Genomic DNA, 26,478 nt, shown 5'->3' with positions numbered 1-26,478 from the left:
TGTAGTTTTTATGCCGAAAGTGGGTACGAGAAGTCACGAATCCGCGAAGGATTTCATAACAATAAGCTTAACATCTTTTGTGCTTAAAACCTTGGAGCGCAGTCTTGATTACCATATAGAGAAATCCTAGTTGGACGACCTCTAGAAAGCTCTCAGCATACATATCTTAAGGGAAAATCTATGGAGACTGCCCTCCATGAGGTAGTGCGTACTGTAGAACAAACAATCCATTATAAAGAATTTACTTTTGCCACCTTCCTAGACATAGTGCTTTTAACAACGTCCTTACCAAATCCATAGAAGAATCGCTCGTTAAGTTCAGTGTAGAAGACTTCATTCGAGAATGGATTATTTCCATGCTCAGTGGTAGGAAGATTCGAGCCACTCTAGGCAATACAATCGCAACAAAACACGTGAGTAGGGGAACACCCCAGGGTGATGTTCTTTCGTCTCTTCTATGGCTTTTGGTCATGGATACAATTCTCGTTAAATTAGAGAGATGTGGAGTGAAGGCGGTAGCCTATGTGGATGAGCTTGCAAGCCTGAATATTAACCGCGGTGTCACCCTGATCTGGGTTGCGGCCCAAAGTTGTATCGTGGGAAATGAACGGGCTGACGAGCTAGCAAGGTAAGGATCGGCCCTTCATAGCTCACTTGCGGAAATGGTTAACATTCCTCTTGGTGCTATGAAGGGTAAAATCTTTTCTATCTAACAAACTGAATCAAACCGAAGATGGAGCAATTTACCCAACTGCATTATATCTAGGAAGATATGGCCCACCTATAACAAAACCCGTACAAACGATCTTCTATGCAGGCCAAGGCAAGACATAGCCAGGAGTGTTGCGGTTTGTACCGGACATTGGCCTATAGCAGTTCATGCGGAGAAGTTGGGTATCTCCTACAACACCTTTTGCCGTAGTTGTAGTGACCAAAGAGAAAGTGAAACGATAATCAATTTCCTCTGCAAATGTCGTGCTTTGGCAAACACTAGACTGAAATACTTTGGTAAAGCACTCTTTCACGAACTTGATAAGCTATCTGAGACAAAGATTAGAGACCTAATCTTTTTTCTCAACGCGACAAAATGGCTCTAACATAATCGCTATGAAGCTTCTCTATCAATTTATTACTTTCAATCAAAGGTCAAACGAGTTTTTGGTATCAAAACGGCGCACTACAGCGCTAATTGGATCTCAGGCTAGGTTGCCTTGAGATGGCCATTTCTACCTACCTACCAAAACAGCATTTTTTCTCGTGAAAAAATCTAGGATAAGAGGCTTTTAATTGAAACAGTGTTCAACGATTGAGGTAACAGCTTAACAAGAACATTTTATTTTGCTTTGTTTTGAATCAAAAATCTTTTGTATCGAAAATATATCAATAATCATAGACATGTACTTTTTTTCTTACCATTAAATCAAAAACGTTTCGTCTGAAATATTCATTTATATGAATCACAAACGCTTTGACAGAAAGTGTTAATGTTTTTTTGAGGCAAACATTTTTGTTTTTATTTAAAGTCAAGAGGATTTTGACTGAATCAGTGTGTTTTGTATTGTATTTTCAAAACCATTTTTTCAGGCAATCAGAAATGTATTATCTGAAAAAGTGTTTTGCTTTAACCAACATGCATAAAACAATAATATTGTATATCCTTTATACTATAATTGTATTTTTTTAATTTTTTTGTTGGAAACAACAGTCTAGAACAAACCGCGCTTAACTAAAAACATGTTATTTTGCCTTATGAATCAAAAATGTTTTAACTGAAGAAGTGTTTTTTGTGTTGTTGTTCCGTGCAATATGTTTCTTTCTTATCTTTATATTTATAGTCTAAACAAAAACATTTTTCTTCCTAACTTTACCTAACAATTTTTTTAGCTTAAGGCAAATTTTGTTTCAATCAAAAACATTGTTATTTCAAAAACTAATTTTTTGTTTCAGGCAATCTGAAATATGTTAACTGAAAAAAGTGTTTTGCTTCTCGGCAACATACTTAAAACAACAATTTTGTCATGGCCTTAAATTAAAATTGTATTTTGTTTTTGATGCAACAGTATAGAACAAAACGATTTTGAAAAAAAAAACATGTTATTTTGCCTTACGAATCAAAAATGTTTTAACTGAAGAAGTCTTGTTTTGTTTTTTGAAATTGAAAATGTTGTCTTAAAAAAGGAAGTTCTTGTTTTAGGAAATGGTCAAAACACAAAATATTTTTTTTTTGCTAATGAATCAAAAACAAATTAACTGAAAAAATGCACCATTATTTTTAAACTAATCAGTTTTTCTTGGCTTACATTAAAATTGGTTTAACTAAATCAATTTTTTCTTCCTAAGTCAATACGCTAACATTTTTACAAAAAAATGTTTTATTTTTTGTTTTGAATCAAAAATGTTTTACCTGAAAAGGTTTGTGTTTGTGTTTTTGTTTCGAGAAATATGTTTCTTTCTTATGTTTATGTTTAAAATAGTCTAAGCAAAAGTATTTATTTTGTTAACTTTACCTAACAATGTTCTAAGCTTAAGGTAAATTTTTTTCAATTACCAATTTTTTGTTTCAAGCATTCCAAAATATGTTAACTGAAAATGTGTTTTGCTTTTAGGCAACATATTTAAAACAATATTGCCCTGAAATTAAAATTTTACTTTGTTTTTTGAGGCAAAAGTCTAGAACAAAACGATTTTAACTAAAAAACATGTTATTTTGCCTTATGAATCAAAAATGTTTTGATTGAAGAAGTCTTTGGTTTAAAATTGTTTTTTTTTTGTTTTTGAATCAACATATTTTTCTTTTTAATCAAAAATGTTGCATTCAAAAATGTAATTTCTTGTTTCAGGCAACGGTCTAAGACAAAATATATTTTTGTTGCTAATGAATCAAAAACAAATTTACTGAAAAATGGAGCATTATTTTTAAACCAAGCAGTTTTTCTTGCCCATAAATCAAAATTGGTTTAACTGAAACACTTTTTTCTGTCTACGACAATACGCTATCAATCCTTACAAGAAAATGTTGTTTTTTTGCCCCATGAATCAAAAATGTTTTAACTGAAGAGGAGTGCTTGTTGTTGTTATTTTAGGCAATATGTTTCTTTCTTACCTTCAAATTTAAAATATTTTGATTTTCCTTACCTTTAGGTATATAATTTTGTACTGAAACAGTATTTTTAGCTTAAGGCAAAAGTCCTACACAAAACATGTCAAAAACGTTTAAAAAGAAAAGTGTTTGTGTCATATTAGAGACAATCGCCTAAAGCAAAACTTATTGCCTTGCCTTATGAATCAGATAATTATGACTGGAAACCTATTTTTGACAACTTTAAGAGTTAAAGAAGAATTAAACTTCAGTTTTTCTTTATTAAAAAGCGCTGACAATCTGAAAAGTTTACTTTATTTTTAAGCTTAAAATCGAAGGAATTCAGAGCTTTATATCTTTTTATATTTTGTACTTTAATTTGAAAGGAGAAACGCATTAAGTCACTGAAGATGTTTTCAATCATATTTTGGAATCTTTTTTGCTTTGATGACATTGAGAAAGACTATTTTTAGCTTTAAGAAAGTCTCCATATTTGTTGAGCACTAAATTGTTAATTTTTTTTTCAAAAAATCAGAACTTGCGGAATCTTTTCGAAAGCAAACAGTACTGAAAGTTTCTCTCTGGGCAAGGTTTATTTCGCATATATCTAGAACAACTAAAGTAAAAAAGCAAACCTTCATTTCAGACTTCATTAAATTTTACTTTATTTTTATGATTTGTTTTTTGTTTCCATATCGGTTTCAAAATTTCTTAATTCTAAAAATTATAATAAATAATCTTCAATATATCATAACAAAAGAAAACAAATTTTAATTTTTCAATATCTCCTTGTTCTCTCCTTCTTCTGCTGCGCCCAACTTTGCACGCAAAATCTTTAATCTTCAAAGAAGGCAAACTATAAAATAACATACCTAACCTACTCAAAAGACCAAAGACCTCCTGTTGTTTAGAAAAAAAAGGTTAAGAGAACATTAATTTAATCTTTTCCATACAAACCATAGCTATTTTAAACTCCATCAAATATTCATAAACAAAAATAACCTATTCCTACTTTATTATTTTACACCTTTTTTATTTGATTTATTTCCCTCCATTTAATTATAATTTTATTATTTAAAAAGTTATAAAAATTCTTCAAAAAAATACAAGAAAATAACCACAGTATTTATTGTATTCACATATTTATAAAAACATGATACAAACCATCGTGAATAGGTCATCAATGGCATTATACATTCTAAGTAGCTTTAATCTCCATAATTCACTTTATTAGCTGTTTGGTTAAATTTTCAGATTTTTAGAGAAAACTCCACAAAACTTTTTTCCGAAACTTCCAAAAATAAAACAGCTCAATTAAAGATTCTTTTGTAATCATAATTGGACGTCGATGGACGTCTCCGTCCGTTGATTGTCTCCGTGCGTCGTCGTTGGAACGCGCCTAAAGCCATAGAAACTAAACAAAACGAAGAAATGTCATAGAAACTATAAAATCTGTCAACTTTATTGTAAACCTTTGCCTACATATACTTTTTTTTTGTTAACAATGTCAAATTAATTTAAGAAGATTATCGTTTTTTAAAATGAGAAAGTATAAGCCATACAAAAGGGATTACCTGTCAAAAGAAATAACTTTGCCCATAAAAATAAAAATAAAAGAAATATAGGAAAACGAACATGTCCAAAAATAATAACATTTCGAAGTGAATAACCATTTTTGTAAGTTGCAATAAATTCCCCTCATTATTTTCTTTATTTACAAAAACGAATAAAGGAATTAGATGAGCAACAAAATATCTCGTAGCCATATTGGTAACTTTTTAAAGTAATTTACACCTAGCACGCAGTGTGTAAACGCATAAGTGTCAAACTATCTTGTTAGCCATCAATCAGTGACAGTTGAAGAGAAAAAACACATAGACTTCCAATATGGCGGACATTCTAATACCGATTTGGTATGCATTCAACCAACTGTCACTTCAAAGAGTTCATTAGCCTCTCTTGATGTCCGCGTATCGTGATCTGGTTTGATTTTGTATCCTTATATGTCAAATGGACAAAAGATTTCCACTAGGACATGACACAAGCAAAAAGAAGAAAAAAATGGCAGAAATAGAGAAAGAAATAATCACCTACTTTGGTAACGAGAGGCAATCATCACTGCAAATGGTAGCAGCTTCCATTTTGTGGAACAACAATAACACTTGTTATCGTCATCTTCATCTGTCAAAGTGGTTTGCTTGCTGCGTGATCATCATGATTGCTGCAGTAGTTGTCAATTATTTTATCTGTGCACGATGACGACGACGACGCAACGAAAATGACGCGACGTACAATGCAACAATAAAGAATGAGACACGTCTCAAGTCTCAAGCAAACAAGTAAGCGAAGATGCAACAGTTTGTCTGGCATCTTGGCATCATGCAACGCCAAACCTACGAGTTTATAATAAATGATTCCAACGGATGACTATCGTCTTTGGATATACCCATATTGTCCCTTTCATCAGTTGCCATTGCCATATCGATCGCGATTACGATCTCTCTGATGATCAATTGAAGTAAATTGATCACGGTCCATTTTCAATACAATATGCCTACGAACAAAAACAACAACTGTCAGAAGTCAGAATGAAGAAAGATGCGCACGACACGATGACAGTTAGTTGTTCTAAATGCATTACAGAAACCTATTGTACGTCATTCAACATCAATTTTAATATTTTTAACGGCGTCGCGTCCATAAAAAGTTACACAATATAAAATTAACAAATTATGATGATGATCACACTTTTATGATAATCACCTCATCATCATCATCTTTGTGGCATGATCATAATCATATCATCCATTTTGTTTAAACTGAACTGTAAACTATGTACTACTGTGGTAGGAAATATGTAATTGAAAAACTCACCTGATCCCGTGCTAATTGAAACCACGTTTTGATAATCAACGCCAATCGAGTGTCGTGATAATTTTTTGTCGTCTTCACACTAATGAAAATGTCATCGAGTTCGGTGATCGGTGGTTTTGGTGTTGCAGTAACTGCACGTTGGCTTAAATCGTGCAACAGTTCACCGTTACGACCTCGACGTTCAATATCATCTAAAATCGATGGACGCTCCGACACTTCGATGTCGGAGAAATTGAAGCTAAGTATATCCTTGCGAATGATCACAGTTGTTTGTTGTTGGTTTGCTAGATTATAGGGCGGTTGAGGGGGAATTGGTGCTGGTGCTGGTGCAATTGATGGTGGAGATTGTTGTCGTTGTTTTTGTTGTCGTGATGTTGATGACGCTGATGCAGAAGGTTGAAATTGGAGCAATTTTAGTTGCATGTTATGTCGAGGTTCTTGGTCTTGGTCTTGGTCCTGGTCCTGGTCTGATTCGGATTCTGGTTGTTGTGGTTGAACTGTTTGAAGATCATATTGTGCCGCCACCGCGGCCGCCGCGGAGCCTGATCGAACTAAGGAAGACGACAACGATGATTTACTTAATTCAGCTGATGATGAAGATATTGAGTTAGATTCACTGCTTCTAGGTGCATCATGTGCATAATGACTGTGTGAACTCTCTAATCGAAGTTCTTGTGATGACAGCTGAAATAAAAACACAAAGTTGTTATATTTTAATCAATTCTTAAAGTGTTTATTTTTGTTTTAAGTTTAAAGAGATAAAAACGTTGATGTCTTTTGAATTCTTAAACTTCAAGCAAAGTGGAACAATTCTGTCACTCATTATTTAAGACAAACTTTAACCGTTTCTGCAGCGCACTTAGTGTAAACAATCAAAAGAGAAAAAATTCACGATTTTGAAACATTCTTCATTGGTGTTTCACTCGTAATAGTTTTAGCGTCATATTATGTACATTATAGCTTTCCTTAATAAAGAGACTATCTAAAACTGAAAGAATTTTTAAATCGGCCAAGTAGTTCCTGAGATAAGCGCGTTCAAACACACAAACAAGCAAGCAATCAAACAAACAAACTCTTCAGATTTATAAGATTAGTGTAGAATTTCATTCGCAAATTAAGACATTGACAAATTGAAGATAGAAATTTTACTCCAGTTGATTGGGTCAATAAGAATTTTCGATACAGAAACTGAAATATTAACCAATATTTTGGGGAAAGGTATTTTTCAATAATTTTGGACTTCAATAGTAAAATCCACGATTTTTCCTTTTATGTCACCCTTTTTCATCGTTTGAAGGGCATAACAATCAAGACAGATACATTTACATAAAGATACTTCTTTGTATCAATACCAAGAGAATCCAGTCGAAACTTAAAATCAAATTATATTCAAAGAATATTCATGGACTGAAAGACTTTCGTTTGAACAAAAATACAGCATCCAACGAATGAAACATCTGGTATACAAAAATATAAGAAATGTCGTTATATCTTCTTTTACTTTTTGTCTGATGTCGTCTTCCTTCCTTTACTACCTCTGAACATACATAATATTATTTTTCCCTGCTCTATTTAACATAAATAAATATGTTTTGAATTTGCATAAATCAAAAAAGCAATTTAACAAAAACCAAAATGCGTGTATTTCTTTTAAGAACAAAAAACAAAAAAAGCTGTAGTAGAAAAAGAACATTTCCGATAGAACGAAACATTTGTGACCGTTGAATATTCAGAAGTCAAAATCAAACGAACTTGACTATATTTGGGAAGGTGTGTTTTATCTAAGATGTTCAATTCGAATTTAAATTGTTTACATTATTGTTTAAATATGGAACAGAACTTAATCGATTTTGGTTGCTTTTGAAAATGTTCAAACTCAATAAAACGTTTAAAATATTCAAATTTGAAAAAAAAATGCATCGAACATGAAGATGAAGATTTTTGTTTTAACTTTTTGTAGGTTTTAACAAAAGATGACATTGTCAAACACATTCGAAGTCGTCAGTACAATTTTGTACAATTTTATTACTTAAATATTTTTGTTTTCTTATACAATAAAAATGGACGTAAAAAAGAAACATCATTGTTAGATAAGTCAAAAAATTGACACCGGACCTTGATTACGCATTATGTCAATATTGTTGCCTCTCGTTTGACAATTGTTTGCATAAAAAGAGTACATACATGTATCTAAAAGCTAACTTTTGAGGCATTTCAGGGGCTTGATGTAATCATTTCTTGAAAATCAGTGCCAAAACAAATATTTACATACATTGAACACTATGCCAAAATAATGACATAATGTTAAAAGTCACTTAAACTTGACCAATGGGTTATAAAATACCTTGGGTTTCAAAATAAGTTGGGCTTAAAACAACTTGGGTTCAAAAATAACCAGGGTTAAAAATAACCAAAGTAATTAACTAACCAGGGCTGTAGAAAATAAGGGGCTGGGATGCGACACACACTGATAACTTCCCATCCCGTCCGTCAATTTGTCTTGCTTAAAAGTCTGTAGGTTTTCGTGTTGGGTTAAAAAAGTTGTCAGTTGAATTTTTTCTTAAAAATTTTAAAATTACCAACTATATTTTTCATATAAAGAAATAATTTAGTTTGAAAATCTAGTTTTGCTAAATTGATTTTTAGTCTAAAACACATTTTTACCAATTTTAGAAGCATTTTTTAAATTTTTACCAATTAGTTGAATGAAATTAATTTGAGAGATATCAAGAACCGAACATCAATGTTTACCAAATTTGCGTACAATTTCTTGTAAATTTAATTTTTTATAAAAAAACGGACTGTTGGATTTTTATAAACAAAAAAAGTGCTGAATATCTAAAAAAATAATTTCTGTAAAATAAAAAAGTTTGAAAACAATATTTTTAAATCTTGAAAAGCTATTTGAGTCGCAAGTAAATTTTTACCAAGTTTTATTAATTTTTTTGTTTAGGTTTTTATTTTTTGTAAGAAAACCGTCAATTCGATTTTTCTCAAAATTTTTCAGAATGTTAAAAACAATATTTTTTATAAGACAAAATTAGTTTTAGCCATAATCTCAAATTTTTGAGTCGAAAATCAATTTTTACCAACTTTGAGTAATGTTTTTTTTCGGTTTTTATTTTTTTTATAAGAAAACTGTCGATTCGATTTTTCTCAAAATTTTTCGAATGGTCAAAACAGTTTTAGTTATAATTTAAAATTAGTTGGAAGCCAAAACCTCAAAGTTTTGTAAAGATATTTGAGTCGAAAACCAACTTTGAATTTTTTTTTTAAATTCTGTTTTAAGTTTTTATTTCTGGTACAAAAAAACTGTCAATTCGATTTTTATCAAAATTTTATTGAATGTTGACAACAATATTTTTTAAAAGGTAAAAGTAGTTTAAAACAAATATCTCAAAGTTTGGTAAAGATATTTGAGTCAAAAACCAAATTTTCCCAACTTTTATTAATTTTCTTGTTTATGTTCAAATTTTTTGAATGCTTAAAACAATATTAACTATAATTAAAATTAGTTGGAAACCACAATCTTAAATTTTTGAAAAGATATTTGAGTCGAAAACCAATTTTTACCAACTTTTATTAAATTCTTGTTTAGGTTTTTATTTTTTGTAAAAAAATTGTCAATTTGTTTTTTTCAAAATTTTACTGAATGTTGACAACAATATTTTTTAAAAAACAAAGTAGTTTAAAACCAATATTTCAAAGTTTTTAAAAGATATTTGAGTTGAAAACCAGTTTTTACCAACTTAAAAAAACCGTCAATTCGATTTTTCTCAAAATCTTAGCAGATGTTAAAAACATTATTTGTCGTTGCACAAAACTGTTTTGGAGATAAAATCGTTTTGGGTTCGTAAAATTTTCAATTTAACACTTTTTTTTTCTTCAGTTTTTTTGATTTATGACAAAAACCGTAATTGGATTTTTTTTAAATATACTTGTTTGGTGTCACATTACAGTATGCAAGCCTCTAGCTTTTTTGGTTTATGAGATATTAGGGGTTAACCAAAATGTTCACCTTTTTTTAAAACTACTATGGTAACAAAAATCACACATGCCTTTTTTTTAACAGCCCTTTCTGCCTTTTTATCTGTATAACAAAATTTATTTGAAGGCGGTATCTCTTCTGGTTCTTGAGCAATGGACAACGAAAAAAACGTCACGAACGTACGAATGTACGTTCCCACGCACACACAGACATCTTTCTAAAAATCTTTTAGTTCGACTCTAGGTACCTTGAAACGTCGAGAAATGTTAAAATTTTCAATTTGACAATTCGGACCCATTACAATAACTTCCTATGGGAAGTTAATAACCGAAGTTATAAAATATGCAGGATTATAAAATATTCAGGGTTAAAAAATAACATGGATTAATAATAACGTGGGTTAACTAGAAGTTCGAAATAAGATAGATTATAAAACAACCCGGGTTAAAAGAATATTTGGGTTATAAAATAACTTCGGTTTTAAAATAACTTGAGTTATAAAATAATCTGGGTTAAAAACAACCAGAGTTATAAAATAACCTGGTTAACAAAAAAAAATCGGGTTAAACAATAGCCTGGGTAAAAAATAACCTAGGTTACAAAAAAAAAACTTGGGTTTGCAATAAACCAGTGTTAACAAATATCCTTGTTCATAAGATAACCCGGGTTAAAAAGATGTAAAAAAACCAAACCTAAAAATACCCAGAATAACAAATCAATTTAACCAGTGGTATTAACTAACCTGTTAATTTTGTACTAATCTAACTTTAAAGAAACTGCGTTAAGAACTAATTTGGGTGGCAAAAAATAACGAAGGTTATAAAAAAACCTGTTAATTTTTAAATTAACCTAGGTTAAAAAAAAATAGGTTAAAAACTAAGTTGGGTGGCAAAATAATTATGATTATAAATTAACTTGGTAACAAATTTACTTGAGTTTCAAAATAGCCTGAGTTATTAAATACATTTTTTCCAAAAAAGTGTCAATTAAATTTTGTTCATGACAAAACTAAAATGACGCGAGATTAGACGCCACTTGATATTTAAAATGATAAAATAATGAATAAATTAATTTTTTAAACGATGTGTAATAAACACAAAAGTTTAAAATAATTATAGCTTTAAAGTTACTTACTTGTCTTAACAATGCAAAAAAATATCAATAAGTAAAAGTATTTAGTATACGATGCAATAGTATATTGAAAAAGGATATAACGTCACTTGAACTAAGGCTCTATTTTCTTGACATGAAAACATATGTTCCCTATTTTTTTTTTTTTGGATATTTACACGATGATGATGGCCATTAGATTAAATGTGACTTGAATTTGGTAACTGCCTTTAGCTTCTATGTTTTCTTACTGTCAAAAAAGTGTCAGTTTAATGGCGGCTTATAACGATAGGCGTCATGTCACATGAACTTATTGTTACTTTTATGTTGACAAACATTTTTCGGCAGTTAAAACGATTGCATACAATATTTAAATAACCTTCATCTGCACTTTGTCACTATTTTATTATGTGCTGTTATTATTTTTTGCAAAAAGCGTCACTAAAAATGTTTTCACGAAAACAGTAATGGTGAACTTGGAAATGACATTAAATTGTATAAACTCATGCATCAACACAAAACGTTAAGAAATTGACTTTTCTATTGTGTTTTCAATTTACTTTATTGCTTTTTAAGAAAATTTCTAGCCACAATTTTATTGACATCGGAAAATTAACGTAAAATTTTTCACGATTTTAACGATTGTGTCATTAATTTATACTTCAATAAAACTTTTTCAACAGTGACAATAAACAATTTACATTAAGCAATTTTAATGGCATAAAATCACAAGTCACTCAAACTATGTCACTATTTTATTTTTTGAAAAATTGTTTCCGTAAGAAAAATTGGTATGATGCAATTGAAATAATAAAATAAAAAGTCACTTAAGCTTACAAACGAAATAAAAATATATGAAAGCAACATTTGAATTGATTTATTAGTCTCATTCCTTAGAAAACAATGTCAATAAGCCACCGTATTGACACGAAGCGTCACTTGAACAGAGCGTTGGAAATAATTTATAAGTGGCGTCAGTTTAATGGCATAAGATTAAACATCACTCAAACTTATGTCCATTTTTTTTGACATGCCAAAATCAATTTTGATCGAAATGATTATGTCATAAAGTTAAATGTCATTTAAGTCATGTGATCACCAATTTAATGATACCAAGTTGAAAATATAATTATTTTGTTCTCCACTGAATGACGTTTAATTTTTCGAAAAGAAGTCATTTCTTTATAACACTTTTGGTTTGACTTTTTTACAGACGCAAATATGTCACTATTTCTCCGTCATTAAAAATATAACATTTACGTTGTCGTAATTTTAAAATAAGTAAATTTTGATGAAAACGAACATTTTTTCGTTGTAAGTTGTTAAAAAAAGTGAGAAAAATAAGATAAACGTCACTTTGACTTTGCCTTACAACAAAAACACGTACAAAAAACCAAAAACAATTTTAACAAAAGATTTATCATGTTTGCTCTGCCCTCACAATTTGATCTCAAAAACCATCCACACACAAAATAAGAAGACAAAAAACCCTCCTGCGATAACATCATCATGCCAAACGCATTTCAAAACATCTCCTCACCACGCAAAACGTAAACCAAACAAAACAAAAATCCACTTCAAAAACCACATTATCGTAATCAAACTCTTAAAATCTGTTTTCACCTTAAGTCTTCTTACCTTATAGCCTACCAAAAAAAAAACCTCAAAACTAAACAAACAAAAACCTTCCCATATTCCGCATGAAGCTACAATTTTTTGAGATAAAAATCTTTCTCTTGTAATAAACATAAACTCTCTTTATAAATGTCCAACAACAACAAAAACAAACAAAAGAAAAACCGACAGAAAAGATCATATTTATCCATAAACCTGGCATAATATGATTCTGCATATCAAATAAGTTGGCCCCGAAATAAATAATATACTACCAAGAATAAGAAATGAAGAAACCCCATCACGATCTAGAGCACTCCCTCTGTCGGGTCTAAGCATTAACACAATGATGAATATTATCACTGGAAATTAATCGGGCGGATAGTTCGTCTAACTATTTAACCATCCGTCGGGTCCGTCGCGGCCGTCCGTTTGTGTGTTTCGAAAGAAAAGGTTTATCGTGCTGTGCGACTTGGTACACATTATCATCAAGATGATGATGATGACGCTCTTTAGTGTTTCGCTTGGTGATAACGTCGCACCGTCATGTCATAGTCATCATCTCCGTCGTCTCCGTCATCCTCAAAATCGTCATCTTCGCAATAGTTTTCCTCGTTCATCATTTCAAACCCGTCTTCGTCATTCTTGTCGTCGTCATGTTGCTGTCGTCATCGTGCGTCGTCGACGGTATTGTCGGTAAAGTAAATATTAATGCTTGCGCAATTCCTCGTGATAAATGCTCTTTCAACGCACAAGACAAACAGACACAAGATACAATTCGACAAACAAATAAAACAAACAAAAATACTGATCAAATGCAGTTACTGTTGGACCCTTTAAGATCGCAAGAATGCCGCATGCTTCAGGAATACGCCGCACGAGGCTTGAATTTGTAAACACCATACCGCATCGCATCGTTCGCAGACCCGACAGCAAGACCATACCTCAACTCCACCACCACGAGGTCCATCTTCAATCTATTCATCCGACTTTTTAAAAATATATCCGAGTACCTTTATCCACGTCGTCGTCGTCTTTCACCCTCCTTTCGTCTGTCTACCCTTTTGTCTGTTTCTCATCTTCTTCTTCATTTTTTTCATGTTGTGTGTTTCTTCATTTTTATGACATTTATCAGGTACATTACCTGTTTTATGTCAGCGCTCAGTATTCAGCAAGCAATAGAGGCCACATGGATGGTGTACCTCAGAGTTGCCTCTACGAACCTGTTCTGTTTACTTTATATAAAATTTCCTTGAAATTGCCTATGCCACTTAGCAGTTAGCGCATGAGGTTCAAAGTTGAAGGTGGGGGCAATATAAATTTCTTTAATATGCCAAAATAGGTTCAAGAACACACACTTATTATTATTCATCCGTCATACCGTCATAACATCCAACCCAGCGACGGACGTCAGAAAAGACAGGGTTGATTTGGCTGTACTTTAATTGGCTTTTAATTTGAGCCTCATGCATCGGGAAAGAGTCCACCAAAAGGGTCTTAAGTGCTCTCCGTCAACAAACGATAAAATGAACAAACATTATGGCCTTATGTTTACTTTTCATATGGAAAAGTAAGTAAGGAAAATCTCATTTTCTCACCAAGCACTGAAGAGACTGAAGATAGGGAAAAGAGTTGAGGTTGAATTGAATGGATTTTCATTTTCCAGTGCAGGAATTCACTTAATTTTCTGTTTGTTCTGTTCGCTTTTCCTATTGGCAAGCGTGTATACAACCGGGATAAACATTAATTAACAACGAATTGGTAGTTCATTCCGAAAGACAACAACAAAAAACAACTACAACAACTTTGAAGTCTGAAGTTTGAACAAGCTCTTTGATTAAGAAGAAGAAGAAATGGAACAAGCACTGCAAGTAGTGTTGTCAGTTTAACTAAAATGCTGCTTACAACAGCTGCTTCTTTGATGATTCTGCTGCTGTTATGTTGGTTGGTTGTTGCTTTTGCCGCTTTTGCTGCACTGATGTTGCATGTTCCTACAACATACTTCAAAGAGAAATGAAGAGACATGGATGCAATGTTGTTTTCTGGATGATGTTATGTTGATGATGATGGTTATGTCGATTGAAAGAGTGCATGTTGAAGAAGTGTAGAGCCCCCCTAAAAGATTGGTTCGAGAATTCTTTTACTTCTTCTTTTCTTCAGCTTGAGAAAAAACTGGATGCGTTCGTTTTGTTTTTTGTTTTCTTTGACTTGATTGGAGTACATAGTATATTTTGTTTACATGATATTTAAAGTCAATCGAAATCCAAATCCAAAGTGTAATGGACTTTGAACGTAACAGGTGTAGATTTTGGGGAAAATATATGAGTACCATTATAGTGAAGAAATAGGACTAATCAGAGCGTTTAGGGGTTAAGGAATTTGAAATTAACTTCTTATTTCAATACCTGATGAGGTTTTATTGAAATTGACAATAGTTTCCGATAATTGATGGTTTGAAACATTGGTAAACACTCAAATCAAGACTACAGAATTAAGACAGATTTTGGAAGGTTTAGATGAGATCAGCTAGATGTGGAAATCAAGATAAATGCTTGGAGTTAAATACTTAGTCATGAGTCTGTCACAAAAAATGTTTTAGAACACTGTATGGTCAAAATTCTTTAAGTCAAATTTCCATACGTCAAAGTTCTGATAGGTAAAATTCTTTAAATTGGCTCAGAAGGAAAAATCAGATCTTGCGTCGTTCCGAGTTTTGGGGTTTAAGTTTAAGTGGCAATATTCCGCCCAAAGCTTTCTTCTGTTTAGACAATCGAGGGCTGATATAGGATATGGAGGCGGTTCAACTTATCTACGATGCCAGCTTTAAAACTATAGGTAGGCCACTCCTTTACAGTCGAGACGTCCTAGCACTGGAGGAAATCGAACGCCTTTGGTTCAGTAGGACTGTTTCCGCTAGGGACCGAAGAGATAGGTGGAGACTGGAGAACCAGTATTGGTCCCTTCAAATTGAGAATGTCATTTAAAGTAGTCTAAAGTGTTTGCTCTTGGCCGGCTTACAAAGGTTTTTAAGGATTAGGCTAGTGACAGTGTCATTTACCATCTTTTAGCATACATTTCTTCATTTTGTAATATTTAGTGGTTTTGAACGTATCGATTGTAGATCTTAAAAGTTTACTTTATTCTAATATATTTCGTTTCATTTGATGTGATTTCCAATAAATTATAAATAAATCGAGTTCTGTAGTTTTTTTTTAAGGAAGAAAGATCAAAACTATGCATCTAGAAAACGTACTTGCCATTTTGTTTGAGATCGGATTTGAGAAATAGGTCAATTTAGTCCCTTGAATCCCTTGAAGAAGTTGTAGTAGTTGCCTTTCGAAGTAATATTCCAATATTTGTCGTGGTAAATTAAACTTCAACTTGGTGAAGAAAGCTGTAGCAGCCATTGGGTCTATTAGGAACACCGTTGTTGAAGTCACCCAAAACGCTCCATCACGTGGAAGGCTATAAAAGTACTCCACAAGTGACAGAACAACCTTAAATTTCAACATTCAATAAAATTTCAGCCCTGAAAGCATTATTTAAAGTCACGGGACAATTGGGAGAAATTACAGTTGGTTGAAGATATTAAAATAAAATAATTGAAGCTTCTGAGAAACGAGTCATCTAGTACAAATCCACTTCCGAAATTTTGAAGGATTTTCCAATAAGAAGTTTTAAAGTGACAAAATCAATATACGTTTATTTCAGCGTGAAGGGGAAGCTTGCAATGAAAAATGAAATAAATATCAGGCAAATGACTGCGGTTGAGGGTATGGTCCTAAAAATTAGCATTTTTCAATGACATGCTCGCGATAACTTCACGAATTTCATCCTTAAGGCCTTGAATTGTGAAGGAATGTCTTAATCTTTCACCTGGCCTTCAGAGAAAAAAACCAAAGGTCTTAAATAGAAAGATATCGGTGACCAGTTGTGATATCAATGCTTCGAGAATTAATATGGTCAGGAAACATTTTTGGATAAACTAAAATAAACATTTGAATGCGTTGTTGAAAATTGACGTATTTTTAAATTTTCAAATGCCAAAAGATGACATCTTCATAAGTGATAGCTATTTAAACAGTGAGCTATTGAACAACACATCTTCCAGCAAAACCCTGTATTTTTAACTTAAAGACATACATTTCTGACAAATTTACATTTTACGTACTTTTAGACAGAAAGACCAAATTATGGAAAAATTACGATTATCATATATCCTCTGGAAAACTACGAACAATTATCAAACATCCTCTAAGTTTTTTAATGCTTTGTTTTGTAAACGCAAATTTTCAGCTTATAACTCACGAATAGTCAATTCTAATGGTCGTTAAAATTAAGTGGATTAAAATTGTCCCCATCAGAATATCGCCATATACATTTTTTAACACATCAACTTTCTGAAAAATACCAGCTTAAGGATGTACAAAGACCAACAAATGGTATTTTTTTAAGACTAAGATAAGACACAGAATAGTGTGATTTTTGTCTCCTAAACACAATTTCAAACATTTTAGTATCTTAATTGGTTTCTGAAAATTCTCATTAGATAGGAGCCTTTATTTTACTTTACTAAGATTTGAGAAACTTTTAGCTTTAATGGTTTTGGAAATATGTTTCGGAGTGATATTTTCTTAATTTAAGCATTTACATACATTTTGAAAAATAAGTGGTACCATTTTCTGCAGTCAATATTTCAAAAACTTGATGTAAAAGAATTGTGTAAGCGACGCACGCGCCGCCTCACCGATCCGTTCCAAACACAAAAAATTGTACCTATTTGGTCTTTTTTGCTAAAAAAAGGCTTTGAATAAATAGTTCAGCGTTTTTAATAGATGAATGGAACCTCAGTATTGTTTGCCCGATCCTGAAAAAAGGAAACCCTTTAAACTGCACCAACTATAGAGGAATCAGTCTGTACTTAACATCGCCTACAAAATCTTCTCTGCCGTAATATGTGAACGTCTAAGGCCCATCGTCAACAACCTGATAGGTCCTAATCAGTGTGGTTTTAGACCAGGAAAGTCCACAGTTGATCAAATATTCACATTACGGCAGATCCTGGAAAAAACCCAAGAACATTAAATCGACACCCACCATCTTTTCATCGATTTCAAGGCCGCATATTATGACATCATCCACAGTGAAGAGCTTTATAGAAATATGTCTAGTTTTGGAATCCCTGCCAAACTCAGCCGTTTGTACCATGGAGAATTCACGCTGCTCCATAAAGGTTAGAAACAACATAACAGAACCTTTCGATGTCAAAAAAGGTTTTAGACAAGGTGATGCTACACGTCAACACTAATCGAAAGAACTCAGCGTGATGTCAATGGGGCTTTTGTGAGTATTGAGGCAGAGGCGGCAAAAATGGGTTTAACGGTTAATGAGGGCAAAACAAAGTACATTCTGTCGTCAAGAAAGAACATACAACACCAACATCTTCGTCAAAATGTCACCATCGACAGAGGTAACTTTGAGGTAGTTAATGACTTCGTCTACCTAGGCTCGGCTGTAAACGCAGAAAACAGCAACAGCGCTGATATCAAACGCAGAATAACTCTTGTTAACCGCTGTTTCTTTAGACTAAGAAAGCAATTAAGTGGTAAATTTCTCTCTCAAGGGACCAAAGTGTTGCTATATAAGACCCCAATTATCCCCGTCCTGCTATACGGTGCAGAAGCATGGACTATGACAAAAGCGGTTGAAAGCACCTTGGGTCGCTTCGAGAGAAAAGTTCTTCGTGTGATCTACGGTCTCGTATGTATCGAAGGGGAGTGGAGGAGAAGATGAAAAGACGAGCTGTACGGGCTGTACAGCGACGTAGACTTAGCCAGAAGGGTAAAAGTCCAAATACGAAGATGGCTGGGTCACGTAGAGCGAATGGAAACCAATGCGCCGGCCCAGAAATTCTTCGAATCGACACCCACAGGACAGCACAGTAACGAAGACCACGGATCACAAGTGAACAGCACAAGTGAAAGGTGACCTCACCCAACTTGGAGCGCGAAACTGGAGACATCTAGCTAGGTACCGAGCTAGATGGAGAAGTTTGTTGGGTGAGGCCCTAGTTCACACAGGACTATAGCACCACCTTAAGTAAAGTAAGTTTTTAAAAGAGGTAAGACAAATAAAATCTAACAACTTATAAAGATTTTTCGAGAATTGCATTTAATACTTTAAAAACTGAATACTGAAGAAAAGTATTATTGATTTGAAAAACCATAACGAATTTTAATGAGAAAAAAACAACTTCATGAATAACATCAAAAAAGTGTATATTTTTTTTAGTATTTTAAAAACTTGACGTCATCGGAGACTAATTTCGGACTTGGATTTGTAAGTATGAAATCAAAACCTATCAGAAAAACTTGTCAGTTTTGTTTAAAATACAAATTCTTAGCGCTCTTAGGAATACATTAATAGAAGAAGGTCGAAATACTGTTTTTCACAATTCTTTATGATCAAAATTCTGTTTCGTACTCTTTAGTCATAATTTTGAAGAATTTTTACCATACAAATTTTGTTTGTACAAAATCTTTTAATACAATATTTTGACACAGTGTTTTAAATACAATATTATGACCAGCATATTGTATTTTGAGCTGAACTCTACAATCATATTTATGTACCTAAATCGTAATTTTAGTAATATTTGAATATTTGATATTTTTAAATTTATGGTCATGTTTCCAATACTAGAATTTCCTAAAATGTAATAGAACACTATTACTTCACTAGCTCCAGTATTTATATTAAATTAAAAAATTCAAATCATCGAAATCTTTTAAGTATTTTCCAATGAAATTTGAACTCTTCAATAATCGTTACGGAAATTCCATTAAAATTCATTGATATCATTACGCGACTGATATAGAAACCCACAGAAAAAAATTTCTCCACATTGAAATTGATTTTCATTTTTATGAAAACATAACTTAAAGTTAATAGAATACAAAAAAAAGAACCATAATTTGAAACCAAAATAATAACAATAACAATTTCCAAGAAATGAAATGGTCAATATTTTCTTCCAATAACTTCTTTAAATCAATGAATATTCGATATCCAAAAAAAGCTTTAATATTCTACTCAGAAATACAGAACTTGAACAGAAGTTGTAAAGAAAAACTTGTCCAATTTTGGACTAAACCACTTCGATCTAGAATATCGATTTCGATTACTTACTACTTTTTTTTTAATGATAGAGACATTTCCATTTATTTATTCAACTCTGATCCGATTCTGACACCTTTATGCGCCTATCTTCATATATCTATGCACAGGTAAGGTATAAGGTAAGGCATGAGGTAAGGCATAATGTAAGGTAAGTCGAAAGGTATAGTGTGAGAGAATTTTCTGCGCTTGAAGCTTTGAAAATAAAAGACATCATTATGTTAATATTGTCGATTGTTATCTTTGTTAACTTAAAAAAAATTTATTTATAAACATTTGTCACGCATTTAATGGTGATTCATTCAATTTTCTTGTTGCTGACTGTTTTCGTTTAATTTTGTGGAAGCTTCCATAGAGGCAAAATTTACCTACCTACATTTTTAAAAAAGCCAATAACCCTTGGAAAAACCACACCAGACAATCTTTGTTTAATTCATTACTCGTATAAATACTCATACATGAACCGTCCTAATCGAATTAAACAATTTAAATGATAAATTCATTATGTTGCAGCTTTTTTTTGATTAAATTGAATTTCATGTTTTTAAGGACTCCGTTGAGCGTGAAAAATCAGAAGTCACCTTTAATGCGCTTTTAAGCCTTTTAAATTATTCGGAAGGTGTTAATGCAGATTAAAATCCTCCCATCATCGTTTCGAATTTCGTTGCATTTCACTTGTAAAACCATTTTGTTTTCTTTTTCTATATGTGGAAAACAAAACCAACCACTAAAAGTTGCATGCGGAAAAAACCGCCTACCAAAAGCTCCCACGGACCAACTTATATCAGTACTTTTTTCGCTTTAACAATAAATAATGTATAGGCTACTTTTTCCGTTTATGAGTTGGCTTTTTTGTCTGTTGTCCAGCGCAAAAGAATTTATGGTGAAAAAATCCACACAAGTGGATACCAACTGACAGCAAGTGAAACAAAATCTACACCACGGGTTGGATTTGGATGACACCATCGTAGTCGCTATCGTCACCACCCAAATCGCAATCGAAATAAAAACAATCTATCAAGCCCAGCAGCTCTTGTTTACTTTTTGAGGAATCCATTTCTATCATCTACACACGAAGTATAGATCCACACAGTTTTCTAATTCAAAACCTCCAAAAGCAAACAATAATATGAACCGAACAGAGACTGATAGTACATCAGTTTATACTCCAACTCCGTTTTCAAATCATCATCATCGTCATCAAAAAACAACATTAATGAATTCCCTGAAACTAAAACTAAAACTAAAACTACTAACGACCAAACCGGAAGCTTTGATGTTGTCGCGCAAACACAAAAGCAAACAAGCAAACAAACAGCAACAAAAAATCGCAAAGAACAGAAACAAAAAAAATCACCATACTGTCAAATATATTTTTGCATTGAAATAGTAACGCGAGGTCTTTGACAGAAAGTTAGTCATACGTCAAATCAAACGTTGCTGATTGCACAACTGCGGGCTCAGTTTTCACTGGAAATTGGTTTGACTGCTAATATGTATACTCGTGTGTATGCCGCTGTGCGGTCGAGCTCAACTGTCACTTTGTGTGTGTTCCATCATTTGATCGGCTGTGCTCTGCACTCTTCAATACTTAATTAATTCTCAGAAATAATATTTTGCCATAGCTAATGTCATCAAAATAAAATACAAATAAAAATTTAGTTTATAAAAGCTTCGATCTGCAAAAAATTTGAAGCCCCAGACCTTATGACGATTACGATTACGAACGATATGAAATTTTATTGCTATTCACTCGTATGTTGCTGCACTGTGTAAATTGCTAGTGATGGGCGAAGGATGAATCAATAAAAGTCAAATCTAATGTGGAGCATTGAAATGAAATTCAATCCATCAACAGCAGACCACACAAAGTCATTCAAGAAGTCTCATTATTCCTTACACACAATGCATCATTCGAAATTTAAATATTGTTGTTGTTTTTTGTTGTTTATTCTTTGTTTATAAATTTTATCAGTATACCTTTGCTTTGAGTCAGCATAAAAATGTTGACATATAAATCCACTTCAAGTGTTTACTCATGTTTATCCACGATCGAAATGCAAGATGACGTTTCTACAACAAATGTCAATATGACATTTCTGATTATAATCATTATCTTTATATTTTTTTTAACATTTTGTTGTTGATAGAAACGTGTGAATGCAAAGTAATAATAAATTTATAGTTTTTGAAGTAGAACACACAAGAAAAACACACTTGAAGACGCCGAAACGAAAAATTCGTACAGAGTTTTGTATTGTTTTAAAATGTTGTTGTTTTAAAATTAAGAAAAAAAACAAGTGTGGTCGTGGTGTTAGGGTAGGGTATGTTGATTTTAGTCCCTTTCTTATTTCTATGTCTTAATGTTTTCATACTCCATGACTCTGATGATGATGTGTGACATAAAAATGCTTGTGGAACGATAAAATGTATGATGATAAAATTTGAAGACATTTTTTTTTTTCAAATCAAGACCAAACCCAACGTAGCGAAGGTTTATAGCTTGATGGTGGACAAGGTTTATGATGTAGAGTAGGTAGTAAATATTTTAACTGTTCTCTATGAGACTTCGTATGAAAAAGGTTTATTTTCGTATTTGTAAGAAGAACAAAAATCAACGTAATGATAACAACACGAAGGGATGTAAGTACCGCTTTTTTTCCTTATTTTGGGTTCATTAATGTAAAGCTGATGAATCAGCTTTTGACAAAAGGAATTGGTTGATTTAAAAAAAGGTGTACCAACGTATTTAATTTTGTTTTATAGTAGAACTATAAAATTCTAACAGTGTAATCAAATGTGTATGTTACATAAGAACTTTGTACTAAGTATTTCATTTCAAAATCGTAAATCAAACATTTTAAGAGAGATTGTTTGCGAAGGTACTAATATAATACATATTATTAAGTAGGGAGCACTGTACGGTAGCGTTTAAACGTCAAATTTTTATTAAATAGAACAGATAAATAAATAGTGAACATTTATGTTAAGAGTATTTTTATAAGAGATGTAAAATTTTCAGATGGCAGCACTATTTTAAGGGGCGGCCATTTTTTTCAGCTGTCAAGTGATATATTTTTAGTTCTGTTCGATATTTTAACATGAATAAATTGATACCTGAACGACGCTTCATGATTCTGTTCTGTTCGAAATACAAAGTATGAAAGCGAATTTTTAGCTATAAAACTCACTTTCGGTTGAATGGATACGTCAGACGTTGCAACAGATGGGGACAGTAAGAGCTGTGGTTTCAGAAAGATGGCGGCGCAACATGTCAAACAGCTCGTGCCACAATTGTTTTACGATTAATGAATAGTTTGACCTTACAGACCCGTAATGTAAATTTCAAAGTGCAATACCTTTAAATAAACACCCTTTACAATAACAGAAACGTCAAATTTACATTAAAAAAACTAACCTTTCTGTTAAACGAAACAGTTTAATGAATAGCTAACATTTATGCCTGCAATTTGATCTTAAGAATTTAGAAAATCTTAAACAAATAAAGGGCGGGTTGGTTTTGACAGCTCGTAGCAGCCATATTGATTCTTTTCTGTCAAAAATTTTTCTTGTAACATATCACTAAAGAAACATCATCATGTCAAATTACAGTCTAACATTATCAAAATGTATGATCTCTAGTAGCAAACATGCGCTACTTAGGATATTTTTATAAGGTTCATGGTCTTCCTTCAAAGTCGGGTTTGGTTGCTAAATTTAAGTCCACCGGCTTAGTGAACAATTAGGCAACACCCGTACGTCAACGAAATGGAGGATCTAATAAAAATTGATGCTGTTTGTCAAAGTGTTCAAAAGATTCCGAGGCAGTCAATCTCACTTGGTTCGAGAACTTGGTTTGTCGCAGACCACATATAATGGTGCATTTTGCGTCGTGGATTGGGCCTGCATCCATACAAAACTCAACTGAACCAGGAGCTGAAAACAAATAACCATACGCTAATTGGATTTTGGAGCCCATTTTTCGACGAATGAGTTCGTAAATAAGCAACATTTTTCGGATTTGGAACGATACCAATCCTCGCGGGATTCACGCTGTGCAAATCATGCTGTGTTGTGTGGATTTTTAGCAGCAGGCGTTCTCGGCCGGTAATTCTCGACCGGCTTCTTAGATGGAAAAAAGAGAGCATGAGAAGCACGCGATCGAGGAGATAGATGGATGTCACAACAGGAATGAGGTTCGTAAATTTTACAAAAAGGTAAAAAAAACCTCCCAAGGGTACAAGCCACGAACCGAAGCCTGTAAGGACGATCAAGGGAACATCGTAATGGAACCGCAGTCTATGTTGAGAATATGAAAAGACCACTTCTCAAAATTACATAACCGAATTCCGCTGTAGAGGAGACCTAGGCGACGCAGAACAACAATTCCGCCTACCCGACCTTGACGAAGTGAAGATAGCTGTATCTAAACTGAAGTCAAACAAAACAGCTGGGGCTGACGGCTGTCAAACTATTCAAAGTAGCAGGCGATGACTTGGTAGGGAGTATGCACTAACTCATCTGCAAAATATGATCGGAAGAAAGCATGCTCCATGTGTGGGATCTCAGCACATAAGAAACGAGGCCCTCTAAATTTCGCCTACTACAGAGGCATCAGTCTCCTTAACATTGCATATAAGATCCTTCCTGCCATATTATGTCAACGTCTGAAGCCGTTCGTCAGCAACCTGTTAGGTCATTATCAGTGTGGCTTCAGACCAGGAAAGTCCACTATCGACCAAATTTTCACACTACGGCAGATCTTGGAAAAAACACATGATCTTCAAATCGATACCCATCATCTCTTTATCGATCTTAAAGCCGCGCATAACAGCATCTATAGGGAAGAGCTCTACAATTCAATGTCTAGTTTTGGTATCCCTGTCAAACTTATCCGTTTGTGCAGCATGACGATGGAGAATGCACGCTGCTCTATCAAGGTCGGAAAAGATCTCACCGATGCATTTGATGTCAAAAAAGGTTTTAGACAAGGCGATGCACTGTCATGCGACTTCTTCAACATCGTTCTGGAAAGAATTGTGCAAAACTCAACCCTCAACACTAGAGGCAATCTTCCAAAGGTCCATCCAATTACTCGGATACGCAGATAAAATAATTGGAAGATCAAAGCGTGATGTCAGTGGAGCGTTTTTGAGCATTGCGACGGAAGCGAAGAAGATGGGTTTAATGGTGAATGAGGGCATGACCAAGTATATGCTGTCATCAAAAAAGGCTACCGAACAACGACGTCTTGGACAAAACGTCACCATTGACAGCTATAACTTTGAGGTAGTTAAGGACTTTGTCTACCTAGGCACCGCTATTAACACAGACAAAGACACCAGCGCTGAAATCAAACGAAGAATAACTCTTGCAAATCGCTGCTTCTTTGGACTTAGAAGGCAATTAAGTAAAGTCCTCTCTCGAGCATGTAAAATCACCATCTATAAGACACTCATCATCCCAATTCTCATTTTTGGCGCTGAAGCCTGGACCCTGTCAAAGAAAGATGAGAGCGTCTTAGGATGCTTCGAGATAAAATTACTTCGGGTGATTTTTGGTCCCGTATGTATAGATGGAGAATGGAGGAGAAGATATAACGGCGAACTGTACGGACTGTACAGTGACACTGACCTAGTTAGCAAAATTAAAGTCCAACGGCTTAGATGGCTGAGTCATGTTGAGCGAATGGACAGCAACGCTCCAGCCCGGAAGGTCTTCGAATCCAATCCCGAAGGACGGTACATTAGAGGAAGACCGCGACTCAGGTGGTGCACGCAGGTGGATGAAGACATCAACCAACTTGGGGTGCGAAACTGGAGACAGCTAGCTAGTTACCAAGGTGGCTGGAGACGCATGTTGTTTGAGGCCCACGTCTGCCCCGGACTGTAGCGCCACCTTAAGTAAGTAAGTAAGTAAGTAAAATGCGTTAAACCTGTCATTAAAAAATTTGTTTGCTGTGCATTCAAATATCCTCCAAAGCCTGCATTAAAAATGTCCAACTTGTTCAAATCAAACGATCCTAACGCTATATCAGCCCAAGATGGTGATTTTGCAAAACAAGTTAAATAAATGACAGATAATTTGACATAAATAACTTTTCCAACATGGCCGCTCTGCTATCAACTGTCAAATTTTGAAATTCCTTATTGTTTTCCCCGCAATAGCGCCACTCATATCAATTATTAAATTAGTAACTTGAAAAAAAAACAACGCAATAAATTCCAATTATTGCTATAAACTTGTTGCAAAAATATCCTGAATCATTGATGCGCACAAAGTACTGTAATGTCTAAATAGCGTGCAACCATGCATCACAAACGAAAAATTAATCCACAAAATCCCCATTATAAACCGCACTCAAATGGCTGCTCAAATGTAGATATGTTAACGAGAGTAAGTAGGTATATATCCCTACAATTATTTGTTAATAATCATTTGTCCAGATTGTGCAATTTTGTACAACAGAACACTGCACACCCGACTTCTGCGTCCCTAATACTCATACTCATTTTCATTTAATAATATCAATTTAAGCGGAAAACCACTTCGCTTAAAGTGACTTAAATTATGAGGTCATACAACTTTAAAATGAAACACCCTCCCATACCATTCCACCGTCATTGCCACCGCCGCC

General features: G+C 33.4%; 1 protein-coding gene across 1 annotated transcript in view; it reads right to left on the bottom strand.

Moving 5' to 3' along the window:
• Nucleotides 1-26,478, bottom strand: part of LOC129944346 (fringe glycosyltransferase) — a 183,778-nt gene that overhangs the window by 126,458 nt on the left and 30,842 nt on the right. The window contains exon 2 of the mRNA XM_056053709.1: nt 5,954-6,637. Coding sequence (XP_055909684.1) covers nt 5,954-6,637 — 684 coding nt within the window. The remainder of the gene's footprint in view (nt 1-5,953; nt 6,638-26,478) is intronic.

The sequence above is a fragment of the Eupeodes corollae genome, chromosome 2 (genome assembly GCF_945859685.1).
Source record: "Eupeodes corollae chromosome 2, idEupCoro1.1, whole genome shotgun sequence".
NCBI classification, from domain to species: domain Eukaryota; kingdom Metazoa; phylum Arthropoda; class Insecta; order Diptera; family Syrphidae; genus Eupeodes; species Eupeodes corollae.
Note: the sequence above shows the minus strand (reverse complement) of the source record. Positions and strands in the feature narration are given on the sequence as shown.